The sequence below is a fragment of the Cydia amplana genome, chromosome Z, assembly GCF_948474715.1.
Source record: "Cydia amplana chromosome Z, ilCydAmpl1.1, whole genome shotgun sequence".
Lineage (NCBI taxonomy): Eukaryota > Metazoa > Arthropoda > Insecta > Lepidoptera > Tortricidae > Cydia > Cydia amplana.
This window is the reverse complement of record NC_086096.1, coordinates 17,330,028-17,343,548: the sequence shown is the minus strand read 5'-3', so window position 1 is coordinate 17,343,548 and position 13,521 is coordinate 17,330,028. Positions and strand designations below refer to the sequence as shown.

Below are 13,521 nucleotides of genomic sequence, written 5' to 3'. Positions count from 1 at the left end.
ATGGGAAGTACTAATTCTATTCTGATGATCATGAGTGAATGAATGAGTGTCAGAAATGCGAAACTTTGCTTTCGCTAACTTCGGAACTAAATGACCTACAGACTTGAAGTTTTGGATTTTAAGTATGTGATTATAGCTTACTGGATGACGAAAATTTCTGCGTTCTGGTCTTATCCAGAGGTTCTCAAATAGGGGCCTGAAAATGCGGCGAAATGGTTCCAGTAAAGGATGGTACGGCAGTGTTTGCTTCGCGCTCGACTTGGCGGGGGCACTGCCGTGCCCCCAGATTGAGGCTTGTAGCGTGTTTATGAATAACGCCATATGGTCTCGCCGTCGGAAGATATTCGCGCTCACGATAACGGGCGACGTCTTTGCGCTTTAAACATGTCACCAGTGGCTTCCAGACCTCGCAGTATTTCTTAACATTCTATGTCAGAAGACGGTATCTTTGCCTTTCTAGCCAATGTATGTCAAAGGGTTACTTAATGCTAAACAATACTAAAGATGTTCGTGAAACTTTATGATAATCAGAGATGCGATTTATTTGAAATACTTCTATTTAAAATGCAAATACAAAATGCAAAATACCTATTTTGTATTTTGCATTTAAATGCCTTTTAGTAAAAACCATTTTGTATTTTATTTGAAATACTTTTCGAGACGTATTTTGCATTTTTAATATTCATTTCGAAATGCAAAATACTTTGTGATTAAGTTTAGCCAACATTACCAGTCAAACAAAATGAAATGAACGAATGACGCTTGTATTGCCGAATTTGACCGATAGAGGCGCCTGCTAGCGCCTGGCGCCAGCGCCAGGGGGCCGATTTTTGAAATTCGACCGCTCGATTTCGTGTATTTCGTTCAGTAATATCTCCACTACTAGGCATGTAAATTCTACTAATAGAATCAAAAACGAGTGGTCAATACCACTAAATTCACAATTTATATCGCTCGTATTTCAAAAATCAGCATCTCGCCGTTTTCCACCGATTTTCGAGTGACGAAATCGAGCGATCGAAATTCAAAAATCGCCCCCCTGGTATTGTTAAAAAGCGTAATAAATAAAAACTGATGTTTTTTTTCACTTTTTAACAATACCAGTCCAGTTGTTATTAATAAAAGAAAAGTGTAATAAAAATAAAATAAGAACTAGATGCACAATCAACCGAAATAAATGGCCACACAAGTCACAAAATGGAGCCATGGCTCTCTTTTCGTTAGTCTAGTTTTTTACATTATTTTAAGTGAGTATTATTTCCTTTATTTATTTCTCTTCTTAGGTTGTTTTTTTACAATATGTATAATAATAATAAAATAATAATTTGAGCCTATATACGTCCCACTGCTGGGCACAGGCCTCCTCTCATGCGCGAGAGGGCTCGGGCTATAGTCCCCACGCTAGCCCAATGCGGATTGGGGACTTCACATACACCTTTGAATTTCTTCGCAAATGTATGCAGGTTTCCTCACGATGTTTTCCTTCACCGAAAAGCTAGTGGTAAATATCAAATGATATTTCGTACATAAGTTCCGAAAAACTCATTGGTACGAGCCAGGATTTGAACCCGCGACCTCCGGATTGACAATATGTATATAAAATTAAAATATAAAAACACTTAAAAAACAATATAAAAAATATTATAAACACATTATAAAAAACCTAACCTAGGGTGCCGCCAGCATCGGGGCAAGGCCCAAGCTGCCGGTGGTCAGGGCCGCAGAGAGAGGAACCGACGGTCTATTATTAATAACATAACAGAATTTATTGATACGCGTACTGATAAATATGACCAAAATGTCATGCATAAGGTGCCATGCCATGTTATTAGACGTTTTTGTTCGGCTCGGCATTGTGTCTCTATTTCTCATGATAAATACCTAAAATAAATAAAAATATCTGAGATTTGGTCAAAAGGTATTTTATTTTGAAAAAGTATTTTGAAAATACCTATTTTGCATTTAGCATTTGAAATACAAAACGCAAAACTATTTGGTATTTTGCATTTGAAATAGTAAATCTGAAAAGTATTTTGCATTTTGTATTTAAATGCTTTTTTAAAACCATTTTGTACATCTCTGATGATAATATACAGGGTGCCATTTGAGTCGTGATCAGTAATATGTTTTTCTTACTCCATAAACAACCAGCAATTTAATGCCCCTACTCTTACTAAAATTAGACAAGATTTTTTTTTGTTTATTTTTTGTCATTTATTTTACTTTTATAAGTGGATTTAGGATATTACAACGGCTTATATAATATTAAAATTAGTAAATTGAATCGCCTCTTTGATTCGGGCAACAAATGTCACTTTTACGTTAGATAGTTAGATATCTGTTAGATGTGAATTGGATCTCTAAGCCATATCTTGTGGAAATCGTTCAAGAGTATCTCCAGAATCGCGGAATTGTCAAATTTTACAGGTTAGATCTTAAACATATCGTTATCGTATCTTGGTGATGTCTAAAAGATATCTAACAGATGTCTATTTCAAAATCCGAATCGGGCCCACAGACTTGTTAAGTTTTATAACCAAGCAGGCATCTATCTCATCGAACCTTTATCTCTATTGATAGATTGGCCTTGGTGACTAAAATGTATAAGCTAGGGATACCTATCCATGCAGATGTATATAGCCATCAAATCTGACAATGTAGCGATAATTAGGCACAGGTATGTCTGCGGATAGTATTACGCGAGTAATATCTGTACCTACGTATATCCCTGCGTATTACGATGCCACAAATAGTTTCAGAGTATTTACTTACATATCAAGAGGAACGTGCGGTAATTTTGAAATGTCATATCCGGAAGTACGAGTACCTACCAAAGTTAAGAATAAAAGTATGCAGGATTAATTTAATACCTGTTAATAACAGACTCACAACAAAAATATTATTAATTATAATTTAAGTACCTACCCCGTAGCGTAGCTAAACGACTGCTGTACCAAGGGAGTACCGGTTATGGTATGGACTACATACAGGTCCAGTGGAAGAAGCAATTCTTAACAAGCACTGTGCCTTTTTTTGTAACCTTGTTTATGATATAATACCTACGTCTACCTATTATTAGATTTGATGAGAAAGTTTACTCTTTACGCAGTCAAAACAAAACTAATTTGGTACATGAACATGAGTCGCGGCAGAGAAAGAAAAGGGTTCATAAAATCAACACCCCCACCCCGCGCCGCCGGTCGCGCGTTACGCAACGGCTCACTCGCTACTCGCGCCCGCACTTGCGTAACTTTGTGTACTTGTACTACTTGTATAGTTCGTGCCTCTATAGCAGCTGTAGCTCCCCTCGGGGTTTTACATCGAACCGCATCTGAACTTAAAAAAGCATGTCGCTTGTACTTAAATTGAAAGTATTGAAACATAATACTTATAAATTTTTGAACTAACTTAAACTAAACTTTTTCATTGTACCGTACTTAGGGGAAACTGTTTTACCTCGGACAGTTTTTTCTTTTATGAATTTTAGAAAAAAAAAACTAATGGCTGTAGAATTATTGTTTATCCGAATCTTCATCATCATCTTCCTCGCGTTGTCCCGGCATTTTGCCACGGCTCATGGGAGCCTGGGGTCCGCTTGGCAACTAATCCCAGTAATTGGCGTGGGCACTAGTTTTTACGAAAGCGACTGCCATCTGACCTTCCAACCCAGAGGGTAAACTAGGCCCGTTTAGAGATTAGTCCGGTTTCCTCACGATGTTTTCCTTCACCGAAAAGCGACTGGTAAATATCAAATGATATTTCGTACATAAGTTCCGAAAAACTCATTGGTACGAGCCGGGGTTCGAACCCGCGACCTCCGGATTGCAAGTCGCATGCTCTTACCGCTAGGCCACCAGCGCTTTGATGGGATACGTTGACGAAATAAAAAGGGAAAAGTGTCCAAGGAAAAACACCCCTGATGTACCTTGGTCATTTCCCGTTGTACCTCGGACATGATAATTTTAATTAATTAATTTATAATTTAATCATAGAAAAAATATTTATATATGAAATCACAGATATTTTTAGCATATTTACGCCATTGAATAGATTTTTCTAGTACAATTACCTTCGAAAAATATACTTAGCAATGGTCAATTTTTATTTTTGCCTAAAACATTTTATGTATTGTTTCTAAAATTGATTACTTGGTAACTTATAGCGCATATAACTAATAATTATAAAAACGGCAAATATGAAAACTTAAGTTAAAAAAAAATATTTTCAGTAAGTAGCAAGTACGGACCAAGGTACAACCTATTTTCGTTGTCCGAGGTACAACAAAGCAACTTTTTGGACAAGTAAGCTTGGTAATTAGCACTTCCAATTGAGATAAGGCTGAAATGATCCTGCCATCGAGTACCTAATTAACTTAAGTTTAACTTATTATATTAAGTTTTACTACCTATTAGCAAAACATGAAATAATCATCCTTGATGTAAAGTTCGAAATACTGACTTTTCAGAACACAATTTATATTTTAATTTTTTTCTTGAGTTACCAGCCGCTCTCAAGTTTCGTTGATAGCTTGTTTTTTATACTTAATAATAACGTTTCAAATAACATAAATGAAATATTTCAATAACCGTGGAAATGTGGAAATATTGCCATCTGTCCGAGGTAAAACCATATCCAAGGTACAACAGTTTCCCCTACTTGCACTCATGTAAATATGATGTAAGAATGATATCGAGGAAGGAAAACAATACGAATTTCTAAAACAAAATAAGTAAGTAGCGGGACACGATAAGTTTGTTTCATGGGACTTAGGGCCTTACTAAGATTAATCCGGTTTCCTCACAATGTTTTCCTATACCAAAACGCGATCGGTAAATATAAAATGACATTTCGTAGATATTTACTAGCTTCAAGAATCTCATTAGTACGAGCCGGGACTCGACCTAACGACTTAATTCGCTGACAGAAGAGCTATGGGACATATTTTTGAGTATAATGAGTGCACCCATATTTTACATTTGACTGTATATAAACAGTATGACGTCATAAGTATGTAGGTTAAAAAATCATAGGACGAATTATTTTCACGTTGCGAAAAATGTAGGTCTTATTCAAGCCTACTTTTAGTATGCAAAATACTTGTTTATTTATTTCACACCCAAAATAAGTGCAAATGGAACAGAAGACATTTCTTTTTTAAGACATTCTCTACCAGTCAATCACAGGCATTTTTATAAAGTGAGTATTATTTACATTAGTATACTGTTCATAATCTTACCGTCACTATAAATAGTTAATTGACTCGTCAGATGACTAATATGATCACGATTTAATACGAACAAAGATTTTCACAAGTCATCTCAAGAAAAGCTGCTATCTATGGTTCGGCAACTTATATTTGGCGATGATCCAAACTCATGCCAGATGTTTACACGTCAAATTGGTTCCACATTTCGGCTTGTGTGTAGCCATTGTTTAGTCTAATTACCTAAGTGACCATCCGTTTATATAATTTGTCGGTAAAGATGTTTTTATTTCAAATGCTCTGAAAGTAGCCCATTGTGTGAATCGGATTGAAAGTGATAAGTTTCGACCCTAGGGAGCTTTACTTTCCAAATATATTTTTTATTTATATTAGCAGTGTTTCTGTTCAAAATGGATTTGAGTAATAATTTATATTCTGATGTTTAAATACAAAAAAATAAACTAGGAATATTTCACCAATGAGGTGACGAGAACAAGTTTTTACAATTTCTAGGAAAATGGATTTCATCAAACGTTTTTCTAATCGCCTCTTTTTTTTACCAATGTAAGTTTAATAATAAAATGAAATATCTCGACAGAGATTACCGACAAAGTTATTACCACACAATCGATACCATGATGTCCTTCCGATGGCACAGTTATTAATTATTATAAAAGTAGTAACATCAAAATAAATGTTAAAAATAGTAAATTGCAGTGATTTAGTTCGCGTGCTCACGGACATGTCGATGTCGATGCGGATGCCGTGCCGGGCGCCGCGGGCGACAAGCTGTCGATAACCGGGGCCGGGGCCGAATTCAGAAAACCTCATCATATGTTTCAAATAAAATAGAAGGCATCGCGCTCGCACATATTCGGCTTGAATATAGAGCGACTAGCAATACGTTACCAATGCATTCTCGATATAATTTGACACTGTTGGTGTGAAATGCAAATATGAGAATAATAGCCCACCCCGGCTTTATTTTAAGTTTTGAACGCTCGATAAATTCGTTGATAGGTATGCATATGTCGATAGAGTAGTGTTATCGAGTATAGATTCGTTATAAAATATTATTTAATAGGTAGTGCACCAAACGCGATCATGCAGGAATACCAATTCCTTAGATTACTTTCCTTAGCAGGATAGTGGAGCACGGCTTCTCCATACATTAGCAGAGCAGCAATGTACTGCAAACATTACGAGACATAAGGGACACCCCACATCTGGCGTCTTGAGACGTTGCGTCGAGCAGGGCCATAGAGTTGTAGACGCCGACGAGACGCCGACGCTCGAAAGACGCTAGATGTGGGGTGGCCCTAACATGACATTACGAGATACGAGCTTTTTATAATAACTGCAGCCAACAAGCGTTGACAGTTGCTTTAAAAAGCTCGTATCGTGCTTTTACATTGTGGGCCGAATTATTTTGTATGGTTAATATGTTTATTGTATTTTTAATATATTGAATACACCATGTTACAATATAACCTTCTTAGCTCCTATGCTAACTACCGTTTAAATATTCTCTCGCATTGGTACACACTGTATGTATAAGTACATGAGATTGTGTATAAAATGCTTTCCAAAATGTCAATATCCAGAGAAGAAAATGGGTACTACGTTGTGCCCTTCATTATCGTCCTAAGGCTTTTTATGAACAAAAGATTTTTATTCAGGATCTTTAACGAAAACATCTGTGCATTAATTAATATAATTAGTAAGCAACTAGCTCCTACCTAAATATTCCTAAGATCTTATCAAACAGCTTTTTTCAATCTTGAAGACAAACATATAATTAAATGTAATGTATTATGAACATGTAAAGTAATTACTTGAGATTCTATGTTATAATATTCATCGTATTTAATTAAATTCTCAATCTTTTGCAAGTGTTCTTTGTGTAGGTACTTACTAACAACTTGTATAAGTCCGCATCAACTACAATAGTATAAGCTATTAAACTCATGCACGTGGTTGTCGAAAAGCGTGCCAATAGCGACCTGTTACACACAGTAGTAGTATCACACACTCAACTCTTCAGTGGTTTGGATTCCGATTTTATACACTTGAAACAAAGATGTTCCGAGATGATTGTCACACTATACGTCCCTACCTTCACATAAATTAAGAGCAAACTGACGAGCGATCCTGCTTGAGTACAAATAAATAATTTTATCGGGGACTTTGGCCCTCGAGATAATTTGTAAACGGTAAAGATTAATCCCATTAATAACAAAAGTAATTAAGTATATATATCATTAAATTATTCGCGAGCCTCAAAAGGCAGTTCTATTCTGCCCCAAATAGTTACGAGATCGTAGCCTTACCACGACTACCTCAGCGATGTCAAAGTTTGACAGTCAAACTAACATATTCACCAACGTCTGGTCTGCGTAACTCACTTTCTGTACATCTCGCTCGAACTAATACGCGAATACGAGCGCGGTGCATAGAAAGTATGTTAGTACTTAGTACATACTCTAGTGAATATGTCAGTGTCGAACTGGTGGTAGGCGTCCTTATGTAATGAAGGTTACAGTGGCAATATCAGTTGACTTGTCACAACCATGTCAGAACAAATACGTTTTTGTTAACATTATTTTTATTTTGAAATATTGTTGTTAGTTATTTTTTGAAGTAATGAAATATGTAATAGCAAGCATGAAAGCGAATAAAATAAAACGTTATAAATATAAGCGAACGCCAAACGTCAAATGTCAAACAACTAACGTGAAGAACAACACTTAAGTTTACGGCGGAAGGAGACAGATATATGGACGTTTGCATCATGTATTGCCTGCTGAAGCTCAGTGGCGCTTTCAATAAATTTCTACAATTTTATGAACCTATCACTACACGTTTCTATAAGAGCATCCAAAAACATTGTCTTAAATTATTACTTTATTACGTAATTAAACTTGATTAAGTAGGTAACTACCTAACAACAAATTACAGCCTTGTGATAGTAAATATCTATTTTTTTAAATAAATAATAAATCAATAAGTAATACTTAACTAGTTTTGGTGACTTGTATGAACCGTATATAAATGTATTAGTGTTTATTAAATGAATACTGTTATTCAGAAATCAAACTTAAATTTTAGATAATTCTCTGAACTTAAAAGCCACCATCTGTAAAATTGTCGATAAGCTACTGTATAAATGGATAATTATCCATATGATTTAGATAGCTACGACAGCGGGATTTTTTTTTTTATATTTAGAAAACAATTAGGGGGTAATGCACGTGCAAGATACATTTGTAATTCTAAGCGAGTACTCAGAATCACATCGATCGCCGCCACCCGGATGGTCGCGGATATACTCGGGATCTCGCGGAATCCGGTCACGATTAGAATTCGGCTGGCAGCTCCCCGGTGATTTACTGCGGCTTGATCAACTAATAAGCTTGAAGACTGACACTGCCAATGTTTACTATTACCTACTTACTATAAAACTAACCAGCATTTATCGTAACACGCTTGTGTTAACAGAAAACTCCAGTTACTTTGTCTTAAAACTACGAAACAGGGATGTTGCGAATATCCGCATCCGCATCCGCAACCGCGGAACTTGCGCATGATTTTCAACATCCGCATCCGCATCCGCATAAAATCGTCACAGGTCGGTACAGGAACGTCTTAGCATTGGCGTAAGTGCTAGACTGCTAGGTAATTTAGTCATTAACCAAAAAAACCTATTAGAAATGAACAGTCAAGCGTGAGTGGGACTTAATGTACGGAACCCTTGGAACGCGAGTCCGACTCGCACTTGGCCGGTTTTTTGAAATAAAAATTACTAAAATGCAATATTTGACGTTTTTTATGATACTATCTTGACATCCGCATCCGCATCCGCGGATGTGAGCCTTTAAAAATCCGCATCCGCATCCGCGGATGTCAAAAAATCGGCATCCGCAACATCCCTGCTACGAAATATGTAAATGGCCGTCTTTGTTCTTTAAACAGAACAGCGATTCTTTTATTATGTTCATTCATAATAAAAGGATTGCTGTTCTGTTTAAAGAATGTATAAACTAACGTTTCTATATACTCGTACATGTAGATACAGTAAAACCAAGTGGCAGGGGAAGGGACGGGGCTAGTGACAGCGGGCATCAGCGGTGCTCGTGCCGATGCCGTGCCGTCCCCTCATCCTACTCGCGGTCGCGTGTACTAACAGACACTCATTATTTTACATATATTTATGTTTTTGTCTTCATTGTCTTTACTTTTCTTAGGGTAATTCAACTGAACGACCCCTTTTGACTTTTCGTATTTCAGGTGGCAAAAAGTGACTGAACTCTGGTTAAACTAAGATAAAGTCAGTTATCAAAGGAGCACCTATAGGGAGTACAGATAGAGATGGCTAAATAATCGACAAATTTCTAAACAGTAGCCTACATACATACATAATGTATCACTTGTTTGTAGTAGAACAGCAGCAATGTCTTGCCTGTTGCTTGAGTGCTGATATCTTACCGGACGATAGTACCTAAGTGGATCAATATACAAGTGCACAACTGTGTCTTTAGGAATCGGATAGGTTGCAAAAGTCGGCATTTTATGTTACCTACTCAGCGTAAGAACATAGGTCTAAAACGCACCTTATAATATATTTTTTTTGCACAAAAGCTATAAATATGAAAATTACTTCAATCAGTAACGATGATAGAGCTAAAACAACTAGGAGGAGATAAGGCTCCATTTTCTCATTAGGTTTAAAATTAGGGTTACATCATAACTGTCACTCGGGCTCAGCTCAGTCTATTAAAAACAATCGATACCATGCCATTTATCATAATCAGTTAGAAATAATTTAAGGTAAATAAAGTGTTAATACCGATAGTCGGATTATCTGAGATTTTTATTGAAGACCGTAAAAAACGAAACCAAACTGTAGTGGTGGTGGTGGAACAAAAAGTTAGCAACGCGGTGGCGGTTAATGAGAGCTTCGTTCCTAACAGCTAGGCTGGGATCGATCGCGAGCAGGCCGTGGCGGTAGACCTTCCTCAGATTTCGCAAATAACTTACTTCCAGTCAAGGTGAAACCGTGCCACAGGTTACGTTACAGTTAGTATTTATAGAGTAAAAATGTTCAATGTCAAAAGAGCTGCAGACCTAAATTGGTCTCGAAACACGAACACCATTATATTCAGTGGTTATCGTCAGTTTTGAGGTTAGGAAATGTAATAATGTAAATTTTTATATATTATCAAGGATAAATATTTTTAAAATTATGTTTAAAGGATGGTAGTATTCATAGAACATAGAACATAGAATCTGGAATTTCCTGGATTCAACGGGCGTTAGTAGTGAACTTTAAAGGGCCGTCACAATAGATCACAGCTTGGTCGAAGTGGCATCCAAAGGCCCACAACACCCCCAATAATAATAATAATTCATAGAATATTATTTTCTGAAAGCATACACAAAGCACATGACAAGTTGCATTCAAACATGCAAATAATATAATTAGTAGGTAAACCTATTGTAGGTCTAATAAATAAGTCTAATCAGAAAGTGTCTGAAGTATATGTTTATAGGTATTGAAATAAAGAGTTGTATTAGGTATTAAGCGAACAAATAATTTTCTTGCACATGCAAAGTAATTGTATTGAAATATCTACGATTTAAAAGTCTCTTTATGCAAGTTCCCATAGAAACTCACGATTTTGTCACCGCGTACGTATGTAAATGTGATAGCTAAGGTGTGCGCTATGATCAGTCGTTCGAGCGTTAACGCGCATGTAATATATGTATGAGCTGTTATTCCTGTTATTAGCACAAGCCGCATTTTATTCTGTAACCGGTATGACCGAACACCGAAATAAACAACATATACCCTAGTGAGTTCTAGGAAGGTAAATAAATACATACCTACAGTGTATAAGTCCAATAAATTAAACTAGATATATAATTTATCCAGATAAAATCAATATGGAAGTTTTTTTAAGTTACACTTAATTATGACCCCGTAGTTAATTATTTTTAAATTTACCGAGCAGCAATGTATACTGCAAACATTTAAGAAACATAAGATGACATGTCACATGACATTACGAGATACGAGCTTTTTTTAGTAACTGCCATCAAGCGTTGACAGTTACTTTAAAAAGCGCGTATCCCGTAACTTAAATTGTGTGGTGTATTACATTGCGGGTCGATTTATTTTGTATAAAATCTATCGCAATATAGGTACTTCTTAGGTCCTGTACTAAACACCGTTTAAATATGTCCGTATTAGGTTTACACACAACAGTACACTCCGATAATAAAGATTTGAAACTCTACCCGACTCTACCGGTAAAGTAACTTTTTCGCTCGCTTCGCATACCTAATTCATGGCGATGAATTAGGTATGGGACACTATGGACAAATTTAGAGGACCGCAAAATAAAAGTTTAATTAAGTACCTACTAATTTTGAAAATTATTTTAGGTGCTGTAATCCATGCAGTACCTAATTAAACCTTTTTTTTTGCGTTTCTCTAAATTTGTCCATGAGTATGTACATTATTATGATTATCTGCACAAAAGCCGGATCTTACAAAGTTTCATTTCGCGCTGTCAATGCAATTTTGCGAGTGTGTTCTTGGGTAGAAACAACCGAATACTTCAAAACATCAATCTTGTTAGGTTGTTTAATATAATAATAATTTCCTTTTTACAAGGAAAGTGTTCAACAGTGCAGCCTGATGGCGCATTATTTGAATGAAAGTAGTGAGGTGTCGGTGCGTTGTTGATGCTCACCTCTTCCGGGGCTTGCGGCGCGGCCTCCTGCGCTCGCCCTCCAGCTCGTTCTCGAGCCCGCGCCGGCGAGGCCCCGAGGAAGCCCCCCGGCGCTGCTTCTCCAGCTTCCGCTCTTGCTCCCGAACTTCTTCTACGATGGCCACGCGGGGCACGCAATCATCCTCCTCGATTTGCTTTGGGGTCTGCGGTGCGCCCATCCGAAGACGGCGTTGACGCCACCACAGCACCCACGAGCTGATGTTGTCGCGAATCTTGCTGACGAACGACCCGTGCTCGATAGGGAGCTCCGCGGACACCACCGTGACGTCCTTGGACAGCGATCTACAGCGGTTGAGTTGCTTTTTAACGGAGCATTTGCTATAATTTATCATTATTTACCCTAATCGCTCAGCTGTGATAAAAGCTTAGCGGTCCAAAGCGATGTGGAAGTGATTAAGCAGTCTCGATTCTATCACGTTTGGAAGGAATTTTATTTTAATACTAAAAATCAGTCTTTTTAAACCTCTCCCAAATATTTATTCTTAACATCACACAAGCAAAAAGCGGTTATATATCTACTTTATAATTAATAAAATCGACTTAAGATTATTTGGCAGGAATGCGATTTTGGCAGTGATCGCGGTCTTCTACATGTTTTTAGGTTTTGCCATAAGAGTGCGTTATAGTATCCATGGCAACGGTTTTTGTATTAGAGTAGTGTTCGCATGGATTCATGACGGGTGCGCGCGGGATGGTCAGCGGTGAGAAGCGTGTCGCGCTAGCAGTGCTCGCAGTTCGCGCTCAACAGGATGTCGGCGTAAATAGCGGTTACGTAACGGGGTCGTACAGAGCGCGCGGGCGTGAGGGCGCGACGACGCCGAGCGCGCGAGTGTAGCGGAGCGGAGGCTTCGCTCGCATCGCATGGAGCCGCCCGCCCCGCGCCGCCGCCCGCTTCTCGCATGCCGCCCTGCCTGCTGATAACACGGTCCTGCCGCCCGCCCCCGCACCGTACCTGTAGTGTGCTTGTCCCGCGGACGACCACGACGAACATCTATTGTTCTTAAACACTAATACATGACTTTAAAACTTGTACCTAGTACAATTTTTACATAAGCAGCCAATATCTTACCATATGCCAATATCAGCGTATTTTAGTTGATGTACAAAAACAAATATCGTCAGAGACCCTACTTACCTATAATAATATTATTTAGAAACCAAGCGGTGAAGCCTGCAGCGGGCAATAATATTTTTATTAGTTTACGAGCTGGAGGCGGTGGGGTCTCAGTGACTAAAAGAAAATTACGTTTTACGATACCTACACTACGGTAAAATTGATATAACTACTTAAAACAATTAGGTACTTATTTCCGGTATCATTGTATCGAACATTTTGTTATTCTTGTAAAGGCCACGCCGTAAAAGATTAAGTTATATTGTCCAAATTATATTATCAATGGGTCAAGGAGCAAAAGTAGGTACCTATAGATAACACTTAATTATAGTTTGACTTTGACTGCAGCTGGCAATTTCATAAAATTGTACGATTAACCATTATTATTAATTTATTTATATAACCATTAA

At 37.5% G+C, this 13,521-nt stretch overlaps 1 protein-coding gene across 4 annotated transcripts in view; it reads right to left on the bottom strand.

Annotated features, from left to right (window-relative positions):
- The window catches only part of LOC134660812 (potassium voltage-gated channel protein Shaker), a 159,121-nt gene extending 146,583 nt beyond the window's left edge, over nucleotides 1–12,538 (bottom strand). The window contains exon 1 of one of the 4 annotated variants that reach the window (XM_063516619.1): nucleotides 11,959–12,538. In XM_063516619.1, coding sequence (XP_063372689.1) covers nucleotides 11,959–12,329 — 371 coding nt within the window. In that variant the 5' untranslated portion in view covers nucleotides 12,330–12,538. The remainder of the gene's footprint in view (nucleotides 1–11,958) is intronic. The other 3 variants (XM_063516615.1, XM_063516616.1, XM_063516614.1) reach the window with 3 other exon arrangements.
- Between the last annotated feature and the right edge of the window lie 983 nt (nucleotides 12,539–13,521).